The sequence below is a fragment of the Bison bison genome, unplaced genomic scaffold (assembly GCF_000754665.1).
Source record: "Bison bison bison isolate TAMUID 2011002044 unplaced genomic scaffold, Bison_UMD1.0 scf7180017864368, whole genome shotgun sequence".
NCBI lineage: Eukaryota > Metazoa > Chordata > Mammalia > Artiodactyla > Bovidae > Bison > Bison bison.
In genome coordinates, this window is record NW_011494940.1 from 1,833,331 (window position 1) to 1,844,984 (window position 11,654).

An 11,654-nucleotide genomic window follows, 5' to 3' on the forward strand; every position below is an offset into this window, starting at 1 on the left:
AGGCACCATTACGTGCTTGGAAGCCCTGCCAGGTTTCATCCAGGGGCTCTTGTCCCACCGTGTCCCTGCAGGCCCTGTTGACACAGCTGGGGATGTCTGGGGAGGCCTGTGCTGAGTGCTCCTCCTGGGCCCCTGGGGCCCTGGGCCAGATGCCTGCAGAGCCCAGTGCTGTTGCCAGGACTCCTGGTCCCCCATCTTCTTCCTGTCTGGCCAGTCCTGCTCTCAGCTGACTGGGGAACTGGAAGGGTCAGGCCATTTTGTTGCCCTCCAGGTGTTGAAGATGAATCATGAATGATCTGCCCCTGCCCAGCAAGGGCGAATGAAATCATACTTATTGAGCTCTTACTTTGTGCCAGACACTTCATATATACACATACATATATATATACGTATAACCCTCATTTAATCCTGCAGTAATACGTGGTAAAGATATTATGCCCACTTACTGGTAGGGAAACTGAGGCCCACAGAGAGGCAAGTGATTGGAGAAGCCGGGACACCTTCTGTTTGACCCCACAGCCCTGTCTTTTTATCAGGCAGCTCCCATACCTCTCCAGGCTGTTCTCACGTGCACAGGGAACAATGCTTTGACCCTTGGAATGAAGTGTTGATGGTAGGAATTCAGGCACCATTAGACTGGCTGATAGGGGAAATATTTTGGGCAGGGAAGGGTGGGGAAGACCCCTCTGAGGCCTTTCTCTCCAAAATTTACAGGCCAGCCAGAAGCCCAGCCTGAGCCACCAGGCCCTGCTGCGGAGGTCGATAGATACATAGGGGTCAGCTGTGTGTGTGTGTTGGGGGGGTGGGGTGTGCAGTGGTGGATTGCTGGGAAGTCACTCATGCATGAGAGGAGTGGCAAGTAAGTTTAGGCCTCCCAGAGACCTTCCAAGCATCTCCTCCTCCCCAAATATCCCAGCCACTGTTTGTCCTGAGAACAGCTCTGGGGCCACAGGCTGGGGTTAGGTGGGATCTTGGGCCTCCCTTCCTGGCTACTGGGTGTGACCCCAGGGCCCATCCTTCCAACTGACTTGGCCCAGGTCCCAGAGAGCCTGGTTGGTGTGTACTTGGGGCTTGGGCTGGATGCTGTGCCTGTGCTGGGTGCCAAAAGCCTCTGGGTGTATTTCAGGAACAATAAAGAATAAATCAACACAGGAGAAAAGGGCCTGCAGCAGCTGCTCAGAGACCCTGAGAAACGCAAGGAATGTGTGAGCTTTTGGCAGAGGCCCTGCATCTTGACCGGGACCTGAGAAAGGCCGTGGCACTGACTGGACGGCTGGACGAGTGAGGCAGGCGGCTGGCACTGTGCCCGCTCCGCAGCCCACCTGGGAGGCCCCAGGCAGCCGTGCTGAGAGCCCACATGCTTGCTGGCAGCAAGGTTTTGTGCTTCTTGATCACTGACAGGTATTGGAGAGCCGTATCGTCCCCATTCTTATCCTCCAAACCAGCAGGGTGCCCCCTACAAAAAAAAAAACTCCCTTTCCTCCCTGCCCCCAGGCCATCAGGTAGGTGTTGGTTCCTTCTAGGGTGGGCCAGGCGGGAGAGCCAGAGCTGATAAGACACACACCTAGACACCCGCCTCCCCTTCCTCCCAAAATGGAGAGGCTGCAGTGGCAGGTCTGAGAGAGCGCGGAGTCTGAGAACATCCCCTGGAGACCCTGACTGTGTGTTCTTGGCCAAGTCATGTTACCTCTCAGGATTTCAATCCCATCAGCCATGAAATCAAGATTCAGACCAATGGTTTTTGGGGTGGCCTTGAGCATCTGTGTCCTTTACTCAGGATGCATGGTGAACAACCTTTATTTGGAGATTTCATTTCTTGCGAAGAAACCCTTCTGAGAGTCCCATGCAGAGAGGTGCTGGGGCTGATGCTCGGCTCCTGGGTGGGGGCCATTGGCACTAGTAAGGAACCCAAGCATGGACTGACTTGACCCAGATTTCAGGGTGCCAGGGGGAGGGGGCAGGAACCCCAAGCCCTCATGGGGATTTGAGGCAAGTCACGGCTTTATTTTTAAAGAGCTGTTGGCCGACCGTGGGTGTGGGGCTGGAGCGTGTGGGAGGGATGTGGCTTCCTCTTAAACTGAAGATGTTGAGCTTTACAAGTTGGCCCAGTGATGGTGATCACCAGTAGTAGTAGTAGCGTCTTCATCTTCAAAAGCCACTGGCCTCCCAGGCCTGGCTCACTCACCTTTCCTGACCAGCCACGCTTCCAGGACATGACAGTGGTTTTCAGGCCAGCTGAAGCCAGGGAGAAGATGGAAACAGCCCAGAGGCTGCTGCCATCCATCCCAAAGAGCCTGAGGTGCACCCCAGCAGGAGACTGAGCCTGCGGCCCTGCAGATGGGGCTCTGGGTTCCAGTCCTGGCGTGGCCTCTGTACTGCCATGACCTCAACTCTTCGAGTGCCTCTCTGAGAAGGGAGAGTGTCGTCATACCCACCTTATCTTGAGGATTTAACGGGATCCTGGTGTAGGGTGCTCAGCACCATCCTTGTCACACAGTAGTGCCCTCTAGAAATGTCAGAGGTAGTGATGATGGTGAAATAGAGACCTTATTTTTGCGATGTTGGGCTCCAAGCCCTGCCTCGTATCTTGCCAAAAGGTGGGGCCTCCTAAATGGTGGCATGAAGTATTGTTATTGGCATCCTTGATTCTTGCTCCTGGCTGTGTATCTGCAGGCAAGTTTCTTTCCTTCTCTGGGCTCTTTGTGGAATTGAATTGAGTGAACTGTGACATCCCTTGAGATTTGAAATCTGTTTAGCTTCTCCAGCTGTTGCTCTGCTTTGGTGGTTGGCTCTGAAGAGAGACAGAAGCCGTCTTTCTCCATGTGTTGTGGAGATCCTTATTCCAGAGGGTGATCCTGCTGACTCTACAGCTCCCAACTCATCCCCATAGTCCTCCCACCTCAAAGCACTATGGGCTCTCCTAACTTCCCACAACATAATTTGAGACTTTTTCGTGGAATTATGATAAAAGACCAGGTACTTTAAAGGCAGACGACAAGATTTTGAATCTTGCTTCTGCCACCTTAATAACAGAGCCTCAGTTTCCTTCTGTAGCATGGGGACAGTGAGGAGATGCCTGGGTAGGGAGATTGTGTTTGTAGATTAGGATATGTCAACTGCCTGGCATGGGGGAAGTCCTCGGTAAATGTTAGCTTCCTTCTTTGGGGGAAACATCTGCCTTTTGGACATTCGGTAGATTGGCTGGGGGAGTGAAATATTTGCTTGTGACCATTTTCCCAGGGAGAAGCAGGGCTGGTTAACAAGCTGTGATAGCCCTAAAGGGCTGTCCCTCCCCAGCTTGTTTGATTCTGGGATCAGGCCTGGGGCTGGAGTCAGTTTCAGTGTGTGTCTGGGGTGGTGGCTGGGAGAGGGGCTACCCAAGCATTTGCAAAAGTCTGAGATGTGTGGCTTCCTAGGGCTGTGCAGAAGGTGTGGGGAACATGGTCTCAGTAAGGGAATGGCCTTTCTGAGCTGTGAGAACTTGACAAGTTACTTCTAAGCTTCATTTCCTGTAAATTCCCCAAATTTCCTTCTATTTTTGGTTTCTGATTTTATCTCATTTCAATTGGAGAACACACTTTGTATGACTTCAGCGCTTTCAGGTTTACTGAGGCTTGTTTCATGGTCTAATTTATGATCCTTCCAGGAGAATATTCTGTGTCCCCTCGAGAAGAATGTGTATTCTCCTGTTGTTGGGTGAAATGTTCTATGGATATCTGTTAGGTCTGTTTGCTTTATAGTGTTCAAGTCTTCCGTTTCCTTGTTGATCTTTTGTTTAATTGTTCTATCCACTCTTGAAAGTGAAGGCTTCAAATATTATTGTTGAATTGTCTGTTTTCCCATTCAGTTTTGAAAGTTTTTGATTCATGTGTTTTGGGGGCTCTGTTGTTAGGTACAAATACGTTTATAATATCCTGTTGATGAATAGACACTTTTACCATTATGAAACATCCTCCTTTGTCTCTAAGAGTTTTTGTCTTAAAGTCTATTTTGTCTAATATTAGCTGAACCATTCCAGCTCTCTTTTGGTTACTGTTAGCACGGTATACTTTTTTTCTCCTCCTTTACTTTCAACCTATGTGTGTCTTTGAATATAAAGTGTGTGGCTCTTGTTAACAGTTGGATCATGGTTTTGTTTTGTTTTTAATCTGTTTCCCCAACCTGTGCCTTTTAATTGGGGTGTTTAATCTGTTTACCTTAAAAATAATTATTGAAAAGATTGGATTATATGTCTGCCATTTTTGCTGTTTGATTACTGTGTCTGATGTCTTTTTTTTTTTGTTCCTCTATTACTATATTAATATTTTCTTTTGTGTTAAATAGATATCATTCCAGACCTGTAAAATGGGACAAAGAAGAGTAAGGGTTAAATAAGATGTTGCCTGCGGTGTGCTCAGCACAGTGTCTGCCAGGTAGTAAAAGCTCAGGTGGGGCTTAGGCCCTGTAAGAGCCACAGTCAGCCCTAGGGCTCCTGGGACCCCTCATGCCTCCTGGGCAGGGTATGGTGATCTGGCTGGTGGCTCCCAGGGGAGTGAGACGCAGTAGGTCCTTGGAAACTGCCCCGGGCCAGGATCTGACCTCTATTCTTTCCTCTGCTCCAGCACCCAGGCAGCCCCTGGGCTGCTTAGGAAGCACTGCAGATTTCCCCACCTGGAGCCTGTACCCCGTTACCAGACCCGTGAACCAATCTCTCAGGGTGGGTTTGAGAACCACTGCTCAGCACTGACAGGCAGCAGAGTGTGATAGAGACCTGATGGCAGGCTTGGGTTAGAATCCTGGCTCTTCCCTTGGGACCTCAGGCTGTGACCTGGTAGAAGTTACTTTTCAGAGCTAACCTTTCCTCCTTTCTCAGGTGGGAATAAGTGGTTGTACAAGTAAGCAATACTCACACTCATTGGACACATGAGCAGAGCTAGTGGCTACTCTGTATTGTGGCAGTTGCTTGTCACAAAAGTGATTCCTGGATACAGGCCTTGGTCCCCCTCTCCCTTGCTCCTAAATTCCTCAAAGGCAGAAGAAACCAATGAGTGGTGGGTTCTAGACCAGACATGGTTGCCTGACAACCAGTTCACTGTTTCCTCTCCATTGGGCCACGTTGCCTCCAGGCCCTGCTTCTCCCCGCCTTGCTGCAGAAACAGAAAGGAACTGAAGAAGCCTTGTGGACACGTGGTTAACACCGAGTAAAAGCATGCAGATTCAGAAAGGGTGCGAACAGTGTGTGCTGGAGGGCTGCCTGGAGGAGGTAGGCTTTGAAGGGAGGCAGGTTGTCAGAGTGGCAGCAGGTCTTCCAGGCAGAGCGAAGTGCTCCAGCCAAGGTTCAAAGTCAGGGAATTCTTCCCAGAGTCACCTGTTCTCTGCATGTATCTCGAGCCGCAGGATGGGCTACCTTGCATTATAATATATTTGTGTTTCTGTTCTTCTCCCGCACTGGACTGGTAGCTCTGTGTGGGTAGGGACTGTACCTCATCTCCTGTTTCTCCTCAGAGCCTGGCTTATAGCCAGTTTTCACCAAATGCTTGTTGAGTGGATGAAGGGACCGTGGGCAAACCTGCAGGGCTACAGAAGGGTGTGTGTATGAGAGAGAAGGGGAGCAGGCAGGGCAGGGCCACGATGAGGGAGGTCCCTGTGAGTGGCTTCTCTGTATGTTAGTCTGGGGCAGAATCTGGCACTGGGGCTCAGGCACAGACTCCAGGGAGCCCTGCCCTAGACCTGCCAGCAAGCCAGGCCCTTCCAGAAGAGGAGCCAGGCCCTTCCAGAAGGGGAGGGTGGAGCTGGAGCAGCCTCTGGTGGCGTGAACGCTGTAGGGCCTAGAGACAGTTGTGAAGTCCCCATGAAGCCCTCTCCAGAGGCTCAGTCGCTGAAGGGCTGGCCGCAGGGACACTTGCTTTGTCTCTTCTGGAGACAGCCCAAGCCTGCCAGCTTCTACTTTCCCCCTCCCCCCCGGAAGTCCCGAGTGCTGTAGAAGGGGATTTCCTGAGCTGCCTGTGGTCCTCGGTGGCCCTTGCCCAGGAGGAAAGCAGGCCAATCCCCCCCGAGTGTGGACAAAAGCTGGACCAGGAACTCAGTCCTTTCCAGGCTCTGCCTCGACCTCGAAGTTTTCTCTCTGCCTCAGCTTCCCTGCTGTAAAACGATCTGGGTGTCCTGACTTTCTCAGATATCCTGGGGGTATTTGTAGGGGCAGTAGGGGAGGGGATGATAAAGGGAGATGCCTGAATGAAGCCCCATAGTGGGTGCCTCCTATGGCAGAGAATTTCCTCTCACTTGTATCCCTTTAAAAGCATCTCCGTGTTGGCATTGTTACAGTCCAAGCTCAAACTGCAGGCAGCTCGAACCCTGGCCAAGCCTCTGAGCCTGTCCTTCACAGCTGGGACCCCTGGGACTCATGACACCCTGGCCTGACAGCCTGACCTCTGCATTTCAAGGCTGAGGTTCAGTCTGGAGAAGTGATAATCCGAGGACTCTCTCTGGGCTGGGAACAGGCAGATCATGGGTCTGCTCTCTCACACCCTCAGGGGAACTGACACTTGTGGGAGGCAGGTCCTCATCTCTGTGGCTGGTGTCTCCTTCCTTATTGGTTTTGCATGCCTCCTGAGAACAGGACTTGTGTGTCCAGTGGCTTGGAAAAATGGGGCCCTTCAGCCTGGGTGTGAACTTCCAGTTAGAGAGGGGCACACAGCACTGCAAATGATTACACTGTGCCCAGAGGCAAGGTCTACCTAGGGCCTGGGCAACTCTAGCTGGCCCAAGATGGCAGCTGTGGGCCATTTGCCCCGTCTGCCTGCAGCCAATGGGCCCAGAATATCTGAGCGAGAACTTTTCAGGATATGAGCCTGGGCTGGAGGGCCAGCTGGGCCATGCCAGGCTCCTCTGGAAAGGGCCTCTCGTCACTGCCCTGGGCATTGTAGCCAGACATGTTGGCTCTGCCCAGCCATGTCAGGGCATGAGGTAAACAGATCCACAGGCTCATGTCCCTGGCCTTGGTCTAGGCAGGAGTGGGAAGCCTTGCAGGAAAAAAGAATGGGCCAGGGGACAACAGTGGGGGGCTAGCACTTTCTCAGTCGTCCTGACCTGCATGTGGGGCAGTGAGTGATAGGGGACAAGTAGCTTAGGGGCCCACAGTTGGAAAAGGATTTGTGTTCAGCTTAGTGGATGGGGTCTGGGGCCACTGATGGGGTTATAAGGCTGGACTTCACTTCATCGAAGGGTGATGTGCTCAGGAGCTCTGATGTACATCAGGGAGAGGGACCGGAACTCAGAGCTGGGCAGGAGCCCAGTGTGGACACACAGGCATGAACAGTGGCCCTGCCCAGGCAGGGCTCTGACTCACTTTGGGCGCAGTCTTGAATGAGCAACCTAAGAGGCAGGTACAAGCCGAGAACCAAGGTACAATGATCTGTTGACTCTGGCCCCCTGGAGCTTGTTGTCTGCTGGGGAACAAAGAAATAGGCATCTGGAATTCAGTGGGCTGAGCCCAGCCATGGCATTTAGGAGGTATTATGGGCTCAGAGTATAGTCCCTGGCTCCGACTTGGGATGAGTGAAGACTTCCCAGAGGAAGCAGTGTCTATCGGATCTGCAGGATGAGCAGGATTTGGTCAGATGAAAAGGGTGGAAAGGTGTACTGGGCAGGGGAAACGCCTGGTCAGAGACCTGGAACAAAGCGGGAATGGCGTTTTGGAGCAGGAGCCGCTCTGAATGATGGCTCCAGCATGAAGTGTTGACACAAATGGCAGAAGCCCAAGTCTGCAGGGACTTGTGGGCCGGGTAGGGAGTTTAGACTTTGTCCTAAGATAGCTAGATATGGAGATGGCTGGCCTAGGGATCTGAGTCCTTGTTGGGTGCCGTATTTAGGTCTGTTTGCCTCACACTGGAGACGCATGAGCTCTGACTCCCCTTCTTCCTGGTGCTGAGTTTGTGGGGCCAGGGGTGGCGGAGGTAAGAGCAGGAACTTGGAGCATTAGCATCCTGGGGTGGAGGAATCCTTCCATCATCCCCAGGCCAGAGCTGAGGCCTGGAGGCCACTGGGACTGGGCTGGGCACCCCTTTCCTGGCCTCTATAACCTTGACTCATAGCAGTCTCGTCTCTCGGATGACTGCACCGAATTCCCCAAGCTTGAGGGTTGTCCCCTTAGTGGCCATGGCCTAGCCCCATGGCCATTGAGGGCTCACTGGCCTCTCCCAGTCAATGTCCACATGCAGCTGGGCCGCTGATGGCACGTGGGGAGCAGTGTGTGTTCGAGTTGCCGTCCTTGGAGGGCATGGTGTCACCACCAGCGCAGAACACCCAAGAGACTTTTGGGCACCTTCCGTCACGTGTCTGCAGAACACATGTAGGTTCAGCGCTGTTTTCTTTTCTTCGTGCACACTGCTTTCCTCTGTAGAGAGAAAGTGTTTCTCACTGTAGGTCCTCCTGAAAGCCCCAGACGTCCCTGGCTGTTGAGATCAGATGCTGGCTGTGTCTTCTGCCCAGGGCTGTCTGTGGTGTGGTCAGGGACGGGTTGCAGCAGCGAGGCTCCTGGAGAAAGGCAAGAGTGCATAGAGCCTTGGCAGACAGTCAAACAGACTGATAGAGTGGGTGTGAGTGTCTGGGGCCCCATGATGTCTGTGGGTTTCCTTTTGCCGTGTTTCTGCATCCGTTTGTCAGAGGCCCTGCAGCTGGTCCCAAGGGCGAGCTGCCTGCAGGAGTTCCTCCTTATACCCTGTTCCCTGCAACCTCAGGGTTGCATCGGCTGGGAACCTTCAGAAAGGATGGCTTCCTACCTCTCCCTCACTGTGAGGAAGGCCAGGCTGACTTCCACCGGAGGGACAGAGGAGGAGGGCTGGGGCACAGGAAAAGGGAGGATGTGGCTTGGGCCTGGGCAGAGCTGCAGGCTGTGAGGTATGAGTGGGCTCAGAGCTGGAAGCCCCACCAGCAGCCCCCAGAACTGAGGCAGGGATGGGCTTGCAGGGGCTGGAGGGTCCAACTCTGAGACTGAGGTGGAAGTGACCAGCGCAGTCTCAGGTCCTCCCTGTGAGTGGACCTCCCACGGCTGCTGGCGCCTCTGTGGTGTGGGCCCCTCCACCCCTCTTCCTTCTCTGCCTACAGGTCTGAGGGCCTCAGCTGTACTAGGGCAAAATAGGAGAGATTTACCCGGCAGCTGTTCAGTTAAGGGGCTTCCCAGCACCAGTGAGGAGGGAGATCCGTATCCAGACAATTCTTGCTGTGCTCTGGGAGGGTGGTATGCAGAGAGGGTCCCGGTGTCTTAGCAGCATGCCTTGGTGGTGGTGGTTTAGTCACTAAGTCGTGTGACTCTTGGGATCGACTTTTGCCATCCCATGGGCTGTAGCCTGCCAGACTCCTCTCTGTCCATGGAATTCTCCAGGCAAGAATATTGGAGTGGGTTGCCACTTCCTTCTCCAGGGGATCTTCCCGACCCAGGAATTGAACCCAGCTCTCCTGCATTGCAGGCAGATGATTTACCAACTGTTATGAGGGAAGCCCAGTGGTATGTCTTAGGAATGAGGAATGAGAGTTTGGTCTTGGAGGTCAAGCCCTGGCTCTGCAGGATCATTACCATGTGACCTTTGGCAAGTTATTTAGCCCTTCAGAGCCTAACTCACCTGTAAAATAGAGTTTAAATAACAGTGCTTCATGCTTTGGCTTCATGCTGCTTTATAAAGCTGTTGTGGGAATTAAACATGTGCAGAGTACTTAGGATCTGCCTGGCACGGTGCACTCTCGTTCTTATTATAAATACTGACTATTGCTGCCACTGCTACTTCTCCTTGCCTTCCTGGCTTGGTGTGTCTTCCCCTCCTACCTCCAGGCTTCCACTCTTTTCCCCATCCCCCCAGACAATAATCTTCTTTTGAGGGTCGCAGGCTTGGGTATCTGTGCTCTTAGCATTATTAGCAGCGTTCCAGTGTGTGTGTGTGTGTGGGGGGGGTGACAGGGAGGCCTCTGCAGAAGCTTCAGCCTCCCCAGATTGGCCCCTTTGATTTTTTTTCTCAACCAGTCCCTGGCCCAGCAGCTTTGGAAACCTGCTGTGGTGTGAGGAGCCAAGGCCCTCCCTGATGGGCAGGGTAAGGGGTGGGCGGCAGACCAGGCCTGACCAAACAGCTGCGGCTGAGCCAGCGTGGGACTGGGGCAGAAGCAGCCCTGCCTCGGATGCCCTTTCTCAGACTCCACCCTGACCTCCCCAGCCCCAATTCCAACCCCTCTGCACTGAGCGGCCGTGCTTGGGCACCTCCATCAGGCACACACTCGCACGTGCACCCGGGCCCATGGGCCACGTGGGCTTTCCCTTCCTCCAGGCCCCAAGCCTGTGCTGCGGCTCACCAGGCCGTAGGGCTGGGATGGGGTGGGGGGTGTTGTGTGTCTGCTCTGTCAGGGGAGGGGAGGCTCCCTGCTCCCTGGAGGCACGTGGACCTGCCAACTCCTCCTCGTACCCCCCTTACACACACTCACACCTACACACACACACATGCGCGCGCGCACACACAGCATGTCCTTCCTTCCTCTGTCTTGTATGTGGACCTGCCAACTCCCCCTCGTACCCCCCCTTACACACACACTCACATGTACACGCACACACATATGTGCGCATGTGCGCACGCGCACACACACAGCATGTCCTTCCTTCCTCTGTCTTGTACATGGACCTGCTAACTCCCCCTCGTACCCCCCCTTAGACACACACGCACACGCACGCACGCGCACACACACACACACACACACGTCCTTCCTTCCTCTGTCTTGTAGTGCTTCATTCTGATTGGAGAGGCAGAGCCAACTCCTGTGGCCGGGACAGTCCCACCCTGCAGCTTCACCCTGGCGCCCAGGCTTGTTTTCGGTCTGGGGGCTGACTTTGGGTCTCTCTCTCTTTGCTCTGTGTGTTGGCTTGGCTGTCAGGGCGTGAGAGTTTAAAAGCAAGAGAAAAGGATTTGTTTAGAAGGTGGTTTCTGTGGCCTCGGTGCTCTCTGCCTCCCAAATCCTCCCGGGGTGTGGCAGGGGGTGGATGAGGGGGCGCCTGGGTGATTCTTGCCCTCCCCCAGCTTCCACAGGCGAGACAAAGGGGATGCCGCTTGGAGAGCCGCTCTCACTCACAGGAGGGCCGGGAGCTGGGGAAGGAAATGGAGGAGGAAGTTCCTCCCCTTCTGGGTGCTGGGTGAAAGTGAAAGGCAGCAGGGGGGCTGGAGTGAGTCACAGCCGCTCTGGGAGGGGAAGGGAGCTGCGGAAGCCTGCAGAGGAGCGATAGCACTGCCGCCTCCCCGCGGCCCGGGCCATCGCTGGGTGTAGCCAGGGCTTCACACCGGAGCCTGCCCCTACCCCAGCCAGCCCGCCTCTGCGCCCCTCGGCTGGTTTCCTGAGAACTCCCCAGGCTGCTCACGGTGACCTGGGGCGTCTAGGTTCTGATGCCGAGGTCAGCCAGGACCTGCAGATGTATCATGGCGGGGGCGGGGCTGGGGGAGGCGGGGCTTCCCGAGCTCCCTCCCCTTCCGATCCTTCTAGACTTGGGTGACTCTGGATCTAAATCTTAGCGTGGGCAAGAGGTGGGCCATGTAGCTCTCACCCTCACCAACTTCCCAGAGAGGCAAACAAAACAAAACAAAACAAAAGAAACCAACCCTCTCCGAAGAAAGAAAAAGCCTTCAAAAATACATGCACAGTCTAGG

At 54.0% G+C, this 11,654-nt stretch overlaps 1 protein-coding gene across 1 annotated transcript in view; it reads right to left on the reverse strand.

The window, feature by feature from the left end:
• Nucleotides 1-1,359, reverse strand: part of LOC105000139 — a 10,691-nt gene extending 9,332 nt beyond the window's left edge. The window contains exons 1-2 of the mRNA XM_010855848.1: nt 1,244-1,359; nt 1,029-1,185 (exon numbers count right to left, since the gene is read on the reverse strand). Coding sequence (XP_010854150.1) covers nt 1,029-1,185; nt 1,244-1,359 — 273 coding nt within the window. The remainder of the gene's footprint in view (nt 1-1,028; nt 1,186-1,243) is intronic.
• Between the last annotated feature and the right edge of the window lie 10,295 nt (nt 1,360-11,654).